At 39.3% G+C, this 12,979-nt stretch overlaps 1 protein-coding gene across 1 annotated transcript in view; it reads right to left on the reverse strand.

Annotated features, from left to right (window-relative positions):
- The window catches only part of KNTC1 (kinetochore associated 1), a 70,861-nt gene that overhangs the window by 22,172 nt on the left and 35,710 nt on the right, over positions 1 to 12,979 (reverse strand). Inside the window, exons 33-43 of the mRNA XM_010841314.1 lie at positions 12,857 to 12,924; positions 8,225 to 8,505; positions 7,142 to 7,314; positions 6,414 to 6,511; positions 5,724 to 5,862; positions 5,081 to 5,137; positions 4,418 to 4,581; positions 3,636 to 3,740; positions 3,208 to 3,336; positions 2,455 to 2,571; positions 1,233 to 1,342 (exon numbers count right to left, since the gene is read on the reverse strand). Coding sequence (XP_010839616.1) covers positions 1,233 to 1,342; positions 2,455 to 2,571; positions 3,208 to 3,336; positions 3,636 to 3,740; positions 4,418 to 4,581; positions 5,081 to 5,137; positions 5,724 to 5,862; positions 6,414 to 6,511; positions 7,142 to 7,314; positions 8,225 to 8,505; positions 12,857 to 12,924 — 1,441 coding nt within the window. The remainder of the gene's footprint in view (positions 1 to 1,232; positions 1,343 to 2,454; positions 2,572 to 3,207; positions 3,337 to 3,635; positions 3,741 to 4,417; positions 4,582 to 5,080; positions 5,138 to 5,723; positions 5,863 to 6,413; positions 6,512 to 7,141; positions 7,315 to 8,224; positions 8,506 to 12,856; positions 12,925 to 12,979) is intronic.

Genomic DNA, 12,979 nt, shown 5'->3' on the forward strand with positions numbered 1-12,979 from the left:
AATTCTAAAGGTCATCTAAATTTATTCAGTGGGGCTGCCTGAGGCAAAAGAGTCACTGTCAACCAAAGAAAAATCACCAACACCATGTGAGCATAAAGATGGTGAAATGAGCCTGACAAAATTAGAGCTCTTTAAATTTCACAAAAGAGGTCAATACCAGAAAACAACAGGCAAAAATCTCCCAGTTTCAGTTTAAAAAGAAGAGGGAGTGTGTGTACCTCGTTCTGGTTTTGCAGCAGTCCAAACAAGAATGGCCGAGTTTCGTTACATCGGAGTACAGGTAAATCAGAGCTCCTCAGAGCTATGAGTAGCCTCCAGTTCCTGACTTGCAAGTCCAGGATGGTGACAGCCGGGGACAATACTCCCCACCATCCACAAGGACAAAGAACTAGATCCCTGTCTGGTGAGGAAGGGCGCTCAGCAGTCTCACTATCAAGAACTCAAGATTCCACTCACCTGTCACAAACTGGGTGAGGGTTATGGCATCTGTGGTATTTTAGAAATGATCACTTATTATCTAACCCTGCGCAGGGCACCTGAGAGGGATATGTTCACTCATACATAAATTGGTGATAATATACAATAAAAATGCAATGAGATGATGTGTGGAAAACCACTTTAAAACTAATAATAAGCCAACAGATTTAGTACCTAAATTTATCAGACAGATAAAACTCAAATGTAAATTACAAATCGTTTGACTGTTCTCATTACACTAAACTGTATCTATAAATAACATTTAGTCTTAGATTTTTTAAGTTATTTTTTTTAAAAATTCTCCCTAAATCATACTTTCCACCAATTTTAAGATTACTTTGAGCCCCTAAGTTGATCTGATACAGAAGTTTACTCTCTTGGAAGAATATCCCAAGCTTCTCTGATCATGTAAATGGTCTGGATTCTGGAACACATATTAAGACCAGATTCCTGGGCCTCAGATCAGCTGAATCAGAACCAACAGAGGGACCCAGGAATCTATATTTTTAACTAAGAGCCCTAGGTGATGCTTATCATGAGGCAAGCTGCGAAAACACTAAACAGTGAATTTAAAAGGTGATATATGTAAGAGAATTTAATCTGGTTTGGATTTACTCAGTGTGGGGTTGAGCAAAAGAAAACATCATAAGTCATGGGTCATGTGTCATAATCATTGTTAATCACTGTGTTCTTTCATTAGGATTACCAGTTTGTTACGCTAATAGCAAAAATACCATTGAGATTTAAAGAATTACCTGCAATATTCCAGAATGATGCTTGTGTCCATATCTATATTCTTTACGAGAGCTTTGATGAGGTCGTTCTTGGTGAGAAAATGTTGCCTGAAAACTGGCTGGAAAGAAATCTGGAAATAAAAAGAGCAAAAGAAAAAACCTGCTAAACTGAAATGTATCAGAACAAGGGTACCATCGTGCCGTGCCCTTTCACTGTCCACTTTTATAGAGAAACATTTCTCTATAGCTCCTTCAACTTTTACATTGGAAACAAAGGACTCATTGTCCTTTCCTTTCGGAGAGGCTGCTCATGCTCGTGCTCAGTGACTTTAGTTGTGTTCAAGTTGAGCATCACTCTGAAATTTCAGGTGCAAAATCTCAGTCATACTAACCCCTGGCAATTCATCACTGAAGTATGGCAGTTGGCAACAAACAGTCCCATTCTGGAATAGGAATGAGGCTTCAAAATACATATTCAAAATACATTCTACAGTGGTTTCATTCCTGAGAAGCCAACTATCTGCAAATAAAATAAAATGCTTTACATTCATAGTAAAGAAAACAGGATTTTGTTTTTGCAAATTGAAAAACAAGGGCCACTTACTACTCCCTGGGAGGAGTTGCTGAAGCTTAGTATACCTGTATTTACATTTACCTATATTATCTTTAACCTACCAACACACAATAAAGTATGAGGTTAAAGGGCAGGCCTGGAATAGCTTTAAATGTCAATTAATACTAGATACATTCCTAATGAGAAGGCTTAGTAGATGAAATATCAAGCTTCTAATTTACTTAAAAATAGAGCAAAACGAAAATGAGGCAAAAGGTCCTTATTGCTTTGAGATTGAAAATGAGGGTACTTTATTTACCTAAAACTTATGTGCCACAGTTTATATTTACATATAACCTCTCCAACGGGCTTCCCTGGTGGCTCACTGGTAAAGAATCGGACTGCAAAGCAGGAGACATGGGCTCAGTCCCTGGGTGGGGAAGATCCCCTGGAGAAGGGCACGGCAACCCATTCCAGTATTCTTGCTGGAAAAATCCCATGGACAGAGGAGAGGAGCCTGGTGGGCTACGGTCCATGGGGTTGCGAAAGACTTGGACACAACTAAAGTCACTGAGCACGAGTATGAGCAACCTCTCCAAAAGGAAAGGACAACGAGTCCTTTGTTTCACATTTTTCAACTGGGTAATTATCAGAATGGATGAAACTTCACAGCACTTGAAGAATACTCACACCAAGTTTACTAAGACGAATACCCCACCGGGCATCAGTACTGAGTTCACAGAACTTAAACTTCGTTTCTGTTTCCTGACAGAGACTGGCCAACTGAGAGCCCACCAGAGATATTGCCTAAAAAGTTAAAATAGAATTAAAATTCAGTTGCAAATAGACAATGTTTTAATGCTTTTTTATGCAGAACTCAACAATAAAAACCATAATCTTCAGTCTTTCTTTATGGTAACAGTTGGAATGTTACATGTTGCTTTGTAAACCATCATTACTTACACTTAGGTAATAATTACTTCAGTGATTTGGCTTTTAGTGTGATGCCATAAATTTAGTCTGGATTTCTTTCATAAGAAAAGGCCCAATTTGAGCTATCCTACAAGTAAAATTGCCACAAAGGGCAAATTTTAAAACAAATATTAAAGACAAGTTTCGCATCCATTAAACTTGTCCTTTGAAAAAGAACTGGCCCGTGAATTTAAGGTTTCAAATACACTAGAGTAAGAATATGCAGTGAGGTTCTGTGGCTGCATACAGATTTAAGAAAAAAAAATACAATTCCCTGGGTTGAGCAATGCTTAGGACCTGCATATGCAATCTCTGGTGTGTCACTAGTTAGGGAAAAGCTAATAGAAACCATGTGAGTTAGCTTGATGCTTCTTCTGCTAAATCTTGAAAATCTGGTGGCAAACCAGTTTTATTTCTTTCGCTAAATCTTTAATTCTTCAGGAACCGAAGGTGTGCCTCCTTAAGTCATACCAATATTTTGTCGTAATTCTGCCATGCTTTATCTGTGAGCTTCCAGAGATTCTCAAAGACTTCTTTTTGCGGTAAGAGAGTGCAGTACCCCAGTGCCAAGTCGAGATCCACCAGGCGACAATTAAATACCTGTAGGGAGAAAGCACCTGGAGAAGCAAGTTCCTCACAATTAAAACAGAACTCGGTCTCTAACAGCTGATTTGCCACTAAATTTAATTTCAGACTAAGAAAGAACAAGCGTTGCACAAAAAGTTATTTATAGTAAAATAGTTCCGACTTGCTGCTTAGATTTCATGTCTTTTATCACTATTACAAATTTAAGGAAAGCAACTCTAGCAAGTTCTATGTGACAGAGCACACTTACCTGCAGAAGCAATCAGGGTGGGGCAGTGGGGAGGGAGAGGAACTTAGCACAAACAAATACTCACTTTGTACAAGAGTGTGGTGGCATTTCCCCTGATAAACATAACAGCTTTCTCTTTCAATTCCATAACAACGTGCCTGGATTTAACTAAAGGGGCCTCTTCAAACAACTTTAAAAAAAAAAAAAAAAAAGGAAAGAATCCTCAGGTCCATTTCTATGAGCATTTTGAAAACTTTTCTTAAATATTAAGGAACTTTGAAAATTCACCATCATATGCAAACAACACTGTCATTTAATCTATAATGACAGAAAGCTGGGACGTGAAGGGGAATTAACTGGGAAAGGACAAAAATAGAACCTTTTAAAATACTCTGTACCTTGATTATAGTGTTGGCAACAAGGTGAAAATACATTGGTTGACATACTTAAAATACGTGCATTTTAATTTTGAAAGCTATATTTCAATAAAGCTGTTTTTTTTTAAAAAAAGAAAAACTCACATTTAGTAAATATCAATAGCGTAGTAGAAATGAATGCAATTCCTTCTGAGACCAGCTTCATAAGCAAGTTATCAATAGATAGCTTGTCTTCTACAGTCTTTTCATAATGTTGTAATAATTACAATAGTTTGGGCCACAGTAAAAACAAAGAGCAGATGGACAATTTCCGATAAAATCAAGTATACATTTTTGTAGATGTTCAACAGATGTTTCCTAAACCTGGCAAATAATCCATTTCCTCACTACAAAGCCAAATGGGAAAATGTGGGCTCCCAATTTCTTTGTTTAACAGTGCTTTTGTATTTATATTCTTGCTAACTGAACGTATTTGTTCTCGAAATAATACCTTTTCGCTCAAACTGGCATTCATGAAGCTTGACACAGAGTGCTGAAGGCAGGTACCAAAGGAACCAATCACAAATTTTAGGGCCAGTTCCCACTGGCTAGATTCCTGAAGGTTCTGAAGCAAGGCAGAGATGGAATTGATAACAGGTAACATTAGGCTGTCTCCTGTGAAATGATAAAAAAGAATTTTACTTGAATAAAAGTATTTTAATCTTTAGATTTTTTTTTTTAAACAAAGACCATATTTGGAAACTGTCTTCTGGGACGGTCTACTTCTTCAATGCACAGAATAGTCATAGAATTGGTTCTCAAAGTTAGTAAATGAGAGTTAACAAGAGGTCTGATTGAAACCGGAACATAGTTAAGTACATGGGTATGGAGGTACTTTGATTTTAACTTGCTTATTCTGAGATGCTTTAAGTCATGAGCTGAAGAAAACCACTTCTCCACTTGGAAGACCAAAATGTAGAACAGATTCACAAAAGTTAACAATAGATAAGCCAAATGACCCACTCTCCTGACTGTTCGGAAGAGTAACAATGTAACAGTAGTAACTAAGAAATGAGGACATTGTATCAGGTTCATATCCAGGATTTAAAGAACTTTCTGTACTGGCAAATTTACAAAAGGGAAACAGTGGTTATACATGTTTGATGCCATATACCTTCACTGGTGAAGCAGTATGGTAAACTCACAGAATCCAAGGGATATCTCTTGCTTTCTACAAAACAGAATAAATTCAATAATAACTCTTTCATAGAACACATAGTCCCAGGGATACTTTAATATTGTGCTCTTATCAAATAACATTCTAAAGCAATCTGCTACTTAAAAAATAAAAAACCCAAGTATACATACAGAAAAATACACAGAAAAGTGTACATCCAGACCAAGAAACAGAACACTAAGAGCTCCCAGAAACCGCCCCCTTGTCTCCTTCTGGTCAACCCCCCAAGAGTAACCACTATCCTCATTTCCAACAGCATGGCCGCCTTATAGCCTGTTTTTTACATAAATGAAATAATACAGTATGTATTCTTTTATTCCTTGCTTCATTTGTTCAGCATTATGCCTGTAATATGGAGAAGAGCACAGCAACCCACTCTAACATTCTTGCCTGGAGAATCCCATGGACAGAGGAGCCTGGCAGGCTACTGTCCACAGGGTCACATAGAGTTGGATATGACTGAAGCAACTTAGCACACACACACTCATGCCTACAACTGATTCATCCATGCTACTGTGAGTAGTTCCAGTTCCAAACCCAGAAATACACAGGAAAAAGATATTACACAGATGAGAATTACCAGCCAGAGGTACAAGTGACGAAATCAATTCATAGATGACAGGGAGCACCATCTGTGACTCAAGAACTATTCCATCTTCACTGAAGAAGTCACAGTAAGACCATTCCTCATATGGATCTTTATGAGTTCCGAAAGAAGTCTAAATATCAAAGTGTACAGAAAACACATAGATAAGGACACTGTGGGACACAGATACCCTCTTCACTGAGTAGAATCCAGAATCAGATCTATTAGAGCCAAATGTAATTTTAGCCAGACTATAAAGTCTGTTTCTTCTGGTCGAGGGCTTAAAATAATGCTGCTTTAAGTTAAATTATTGCTCAGGGAATTTCCTGGCAGTCCAGTGGTCATGATTTGGTGTGTTCACTGTGGGGGTCTGGGTACCATTCGTGGTCAGGGATGATCCCACAAACTGTGAGGCCAAAGAAAAAAAATTAAATAGTTACTCTGGACAATGTCCAGAGATGCCTTGTTTGAGGCCCACTGTTTCAAAAGAATGCAAATTAAAGCCAATAAATGTGACTAGAAAAGAGAAGTGGTCTCATGTCCTTAAGTAGTTCTCTGGTATAGAGTAAGAAAATATAAGAGGTTGATTCAGTATTTTTATAAACTATGCAAATAATTTAAAAGTGGTATATAATGGATTGGGCTGGGGTTTTGTTTAAGGGAAAGAAATTCAAAGCAATTTACTTTCGTGAGAATTCCACAATCATCCATTTGGCACTGTCTGGAAAGCTCTACTGCCATCAAAGTATATTTACAGAGTTCTAAGGCATCCAGCACAAAATCTGAAAGTGGAGAAAAATCATTAAACTATTATTTCATGTGTTTAGAATAACAACAACAACAACAAATCTTTTTAATAATTACCATTCAAAATTCTAAGACAGGCCACAAAGTAGAGAGAAAGGTTTTCACATAGCTTTGACTACCCTAAATAATACAGGTCAATATTTTTCTTAAGCTTGACTGGAAAGTAAGATCAGATATGGGGAGGCAAGGAATTTCACCATCCCCTGAAAGTGAGTATTGTCAACAGTCAGAAATGACATTGTTGGGACTTCTCTGGTGGTCCAGAGGCTCAGCCTCTGCACTCCCAATGCAGGGGGCCTGGGTTCGATCCCTGGTCAGAGAACTAGATCTCACACGCTGCAACTAAAGACTCCGCTTGTTACAACTAAGACCTGGCACAGCCAAATAGAGAAATAAATATTAAAAAAAAAAAATCACATTGCTAACTTTGGAAATATTTTAAAATAGTAATCCCCACAGAGATTCAATTATAAGTGTCCCTTTGTGAAAGGGGGTAACGATCACTCCATACCTTCACATGTCCAATTGTAAGGGGACAGCATTAGCTAGACAAAAATGGAATGAAGCAGAGAACATAAAACTATGTAGATTATAAATCTTGTCACCTGGACTGCAGATGGTGGCAGCCTGGCATGCAAGGTCGTGTATCTCGGAGGGAAGATTTAGACCCACAGGTACTGTCATTGGAACGCCACTGGCCAACATGTGACACAGCTTCTGACACATCAGGAACAGGAACTGCCCAGTGTCGGTGTTGCAGTGATATTTAAACAAGTCCCTTTAGAAGAAAGCAAGCGTCAGAAGTTAGAACACTCACGTGGGAAACAGATGTGTTTGCCTTACTCAGACTAATATATAATCACTACCAACATGTACAATGTCTTTAAATGCTTTCACAGTACACAGTGAAAACTTGCTTGGGGTACTGTTGTAGTGCAAGATGACCTATACTCAATGGTTCAGTTATCTGAACCGTTCAGATACTTGGGGGGTCAGTTACTAGACTTCTATGCTCCCTCTTTCTGACTCAGGCAACCAAGACAGGCTCTTAGGGTGAGAAACCAAGAATCATTTCTATGGAAGTGAAAGGGTCACCAGCCCTACGTATCTTTTTAAATTTTTTATTGCTTATTGAAAATTAGGCTTATAGCTTAAAAAAAATTGTTGATTATAGTTGCTTTACAATGTCGTATTAGTTTCTGTTGTGCAGCAAAGTCAATCAACTATATGTATACATACATATATCCTCTTTATATATACATACATATACTCTTGTATATATATAAGAGTATATATACATACATATACTTTTTTCTTTTTTCTGATTTCCCTCCTGTTTAGGTCACCACAAAGCAGAGTTCCCTGGGCTATACAGTAGGTTCCCATTAGCTATCTATTTCACACATAGCATCAATAGTATATATGTGTCATCTCAATCTCCCAATTCACCCCCCTCCCCCATTCCCCTTGGTGTCCATATGTTTGTTCTCTACGTCTGTATCTCTAGTTTTGCTTTGTAAATAAGATCATCTATACCAATTTTTTCAGATTCCACATATATATGTTAATATACGGTATTTGTATTTCTCTTTCTGACTTACCACCAGCCCTATCCTTATCATCAAAGAAATAAATGAAGTGGGTGTTCCTTTCTGATGAGCTGTGTGATCTGGGGACTAAGAACTCACCTGCATTTTCTCAGTGCAGCTTCCACGTTCCCATCGCTCAAGGCCCTCAAGGTCAGCTCGGCTTCCAGCTGTTGCCTGGACACCTGCAGGGTCAGCGCCTGTCGGTGCAGCTTGGACTCAGCGCTCAGCCTCTGCTCCTCAGTGGCCCGGGGCTCTGCTGGCCTCCAGGGTTTGTGTTTGGCCTGTGCAACTTGGTGAGCTTTAATGTGCTGCTCCCGGAGCTCTGCTACCAGGGAACTCTTGCTGTAATCTTCAAATGAAAGAAAGACCTCAAAGTTCTCCTGCAATAAGGCAAGCGAGACAAAGCCCCATGTCGGTTCAGTTCATCCATGGCTGAACATCACTGGTGTGTCATGAATCTCTTTTCTCCCTTGTAAATTAAGAATTTAAGTCTCTATATTTCAAAAGTAACTTATATAAAGGTTGGGACAGGGGAAAATATCACTTTAACGGAGGGTTTCCTAACTTCAGCACTGCTGAGTGTATTTGGCTCAGCAATTCTGTTGTAATTCTAAACCTACAGTAATTCTCAGTAATTCTAAACCTAACCCTGAGCAGAAGGAGAAAGGGGTTAAGTATTAGGTTTGTGCAATTCCACCCTGGCGGCGTGAAGAAGCCAGCTTTGCTGTTTTCTGTAATAACTCCTGGTTGGCTTCTAACTCCAGAACTAGGATTTATTTTTCCAACCCAATAGAAAAAGTCCTCTTGAAGCCCAAGGAAGGGCACCAAGAGGCAGTGGCAGTGAGGGGGACTTTTTTATTTGACACCACACTTTGGAGCAGGGTTTCTCTATCTGCCAGGTAACTGTTTCCTGCAGAGGCTGTCTGGGTACAAAAGGTTGTTTAGCAGCATCCTTGGCCTATCCCCACTACACCTGGCACAAGGAATGCTCCACAAATAGGAGCATAACTAAACACGACTTTGCTTAGATCAAAACTGTTGCTTTAAAAGATCTGCAATTCTCAAATGTAAGAAGAATGTGGAGAAGTTAACTTATCCTGACTCCTGGGTGCTTTACATGAAGACATCTATTGTTTAAAACGGAAGGTCTCAAACTTTAGGGGTGCAGCACCTCTTTATACTCTTAAAAACTATTGAGGGGGGCTTCCCTGGTGGCTCAGTGCTCAAGAATTTGCCTGCCAGTGCAGGAGACAGGTTCGATCCCTGGTTCGGGAAGAACCCACAGGCCGAGGAGCAACTAGGCCCAGGAGCTGCAACTACTGATGTCTGCATGCCCAAGAGCCCAACAATAGAAGCCAGCACCATGAGCAGCCTGAGCACCACTAGAGCACATCCCTCCTCTCTGAAACTAGAGGAAAGTCTGCACAGCAACCAAGACCCGGCATAACCAAAAACAAAACAGGGCCCTCCCCCAAATTTTAATGAGATATCTATCAATATTTACTGTATTAGAAATTAAACAGAAAAATTTTAAATACATGGGCATATAAAAATGCACATTCTATCAGTCTTTAGAGTGACAATGTTATCACAGCATGAAGCTTCTGAAAACCCCACTACCCTCATGAGAGAATATGGCTGGAAAGAAAAAATCACTTCTTATTTTTGCTATAAATATAGTTTTAACCTCATGGACTCCCTGAGAGGGTCTCAGAGACCCTTGGGATTCCATGGGCTATTCTTTGAGAAACTGTGGTACAATAAATTGTGATAAGTTATTTCTTCTTCCCATACTTCGAGATAAAACAGTTGAGAGTTACATTTGCCAGTGTATTTACTTCAACCTTTCACAAAGAGATCCTTGTATGTACTCCATTTCCTACTTTTCCGTGAGCCCTGATAGCCTTTCTATTTACAAAGTCTTTTCACATTAGGAAAGACCTGGAGCCAAAATAAAGTTAATTTCAAATTTCACATCTGAAGACAGTTAATCCGTTCAAAGTAAACAGAAATTAATTTTCAAGAAAAAGCAAACTGCCTAGAATGAAACTATATAGAAAAAAAGTAGAGATCATGAAGTAGATAGTCATCTTTTGGACTGGTTTCTACATAAAATTTGCTCTCTTTCACAATATTTTGAAACGCTGTGGTTTCTCAGTTTCCTCCTCTATAAAGGAGAATGGTAATAGTAACCTCTGTGGGGAGCTACTGTGACAATTAAATAGCACATGAGAAGCCCCTGGAATCATGTATAGTACATGGTAAGAACTGAGTAAGTGATGGCTACTGTTAGCCATCATTCAGGGTCATTGGAATTAAATAATCTATACAGATACCTTAGATCAAAATGGTTTTTTAAAAAGGCATAAACGATTGCTAGAATATAGTTTAAAAAGAGAGTTGTTATTTAGTCACAAAGTCGTGTCCAACTCTTTGCAACGCCATGGACTGCAGCACGCCAGGCCTCTCTCTCCTCCAATGTCTCCTGGAGTTTACTCAAGTTCATGTCCATTAAGTCAGTGATGTTATCTCATCCTCTGCTCTCTTCTCCTCTTGCCTTCAATTTTTCCCAGCATCAGGGTCTTTTCCAATGAGTCAGCTCTTCGTATCAGGTGGCCAAAGTAATGGAGCTTCAGCCTCAGCATCAGTCCTTCCATTGAATATTCAGGGTTAATTTTCTTTAGGATTGACTGGTCTGATCTCCTTGCAGTCCAAGGGACTATCAAGAGTCTTCTCTAGCATCACAATTCAAAAGCATCGATTCTTTGTCACTCAGCCTTCTTTATGGTCCAGCTCTCACATCTCTACACAACTACTGGAAAAACCATAGCTTTGACCACACAGAGCTTTGTCAGAAAAGTGATGTCTCTGCTTCTTAATACGTTGCCTAGGTTTCCAAGGAGCAACTGTCTTCTAATTTCATGGCCGCGGTCACCATCTGCAGTGATTTTGGAGCCCAAGAAAAGAAAATCTGTCACTGCTTCTGCTTTTTCCCTTTCTATCTGACATGAAGTGATGGGACCGGATGCCATGACCTTAGTTTTTTAATGCGGAATTTTAAGCCAGCTTTTTCACTCTCCTCTTTCACCTTCATCAAGAGACTCTTTAGTTCCTCTTCGCTTACACACGGGTATTCCGGTCAAGAATCAACAGTTAGAATCTTACATGGAACAACTGACTAGTTCAAAAAAGAGAGAACATTTCTTAAAAAGTTAAAACAAGACAGAATTGCCATATGACTCAGCAATTCCTCTCCCGGGTATATACCCAAAGGAACTGAAGGCAGGAACTTAACAGATATTTGAACATCCATGTGCAATGCAGCATTATTCACAACAGCCCCAAAGTGAAAACAAACTGAATGGCCATCAAGAAATAAATAAAAATGTGACAGAGCTGTACAGTGGAATATTATTCAGAGGAAGGAAGGAAGTGCTATACATCCTACAACATGAATGAACCTTGAAAACATTATGCTAAGCAAAAAATGTCAGACACAAAAGGACAAATATTGTATGATTCCACTTTTATGAAATTTCTAGAACAGGCAAATTCATAGAGATAAAAAGTTGATTAGAGGTTACCGGGCGCTGCAGGAAGAGAGGAATGGGGAGTTGTATTGCTGAACAAATGCAAAGTTTCTGCTTGAGGTGATAAAAAGCAGACACCGGTGATGGTTGTACAACACTGTGAGTGGAGTCAACACCACTGAATTGTGTATTGAAAAACGGTTAAAATGGCCAATTTTACATTGTATGTACTTTACCATGATTTAAACAATCAGTAATGCAGTACATCGAAGAAGTTACTGAATTATACATACACTTCAAATGGATGAGATGTATGGTATGTGAATTATATCACATTAAAGCTGCTTCCAAAAAAAACAGACAGTGGTAAAGAATCTACCTGCCCAATGCAGGAGACACAGGTTCAATCCCTGGTTCGGGATTGAAGTGGCAGAGCAACTAATCCTGGGCACCACAACTATTGAGCCTATGATTTATAGTCCAGGAACCACAACTATTGAACCTTTGCACCACAATTACTGAAGCGAGAGTTGGGCTGTGAAGAAGGCTGAGCGCTGAAGAACTGATGCTTTTGAACTGTGGTGTTGGAGAAGACTCTTGAGAGTCCCTTGGACTGCGAGGAGATCCAACCAGTCCATTCTGAAGGAGATCAGCCCTGGGATTTCTTTGGAAGGAATGATGCTAAAGCTGAAACTCCAGTACTTTGGCCACCTCATGCGAAGGGTTGACTCACTGGAAAAGACTCTGATGCTGGGAGGGATTGGGGGCAAGAGGAGAAGGGGACGACAGAGGATGAGATGGCTGGATGGCATCACTGACTTGATGGACGTGAGTCTCACTGAACTCCGGGAGTTGGTGATGGACAGGGAGGCCTGGCATGCTGGGATTCATGGGGTTGCAAAGAGTCGGACACGACTGAACGACTGATTTGATCTGATGTGCTGCTAACAAGAGAAGCCACCACAGTGAGAAGCCTGAGCACTGCAACTGGAAAGTAGAGAAAAATCCTGCACAGCAAAGAAGACTCAGCATAGCCAAAAGTAAATGAATAAATAAAATTACTTTTTTAAAAAAGAGAAAAGGAAAACCAGTATATCTAAAGTTCCTGAAGGCTAATGCAGAAAATCTTAAGGAGGAACTGATCATTTATGCCAAATGCACTGATTAGCCAGGTAATAATGTTCAACATGGCTTAACTTACCTGTAAGCTAGCAACAGTTTTAAACTGTTTCAAGGTTTCCTCCCATTCATCTTTCTTCTGCAGATTATCTGTAATTCAATTTTTAAAAGTTATAGAAGACATCCAAATTCTGATATTATCAGA

The sequence above is a fragment of the Bison bison genome, unplaced genomic scaffold, assembly GCF_000754665.1.
Source record: "Bison bison bison isolate TAMUID 2011002044 unplaced genomic scaffold, Bison_UMD1.0 scf7180017864160, whole genome shotgun sequence".
NCBI classification, from domain to species: Eukaryota; Metazoa; Chordata; class Mammalia; order Artiodactyla; family Bovidae; genus Bison; species Bison bison.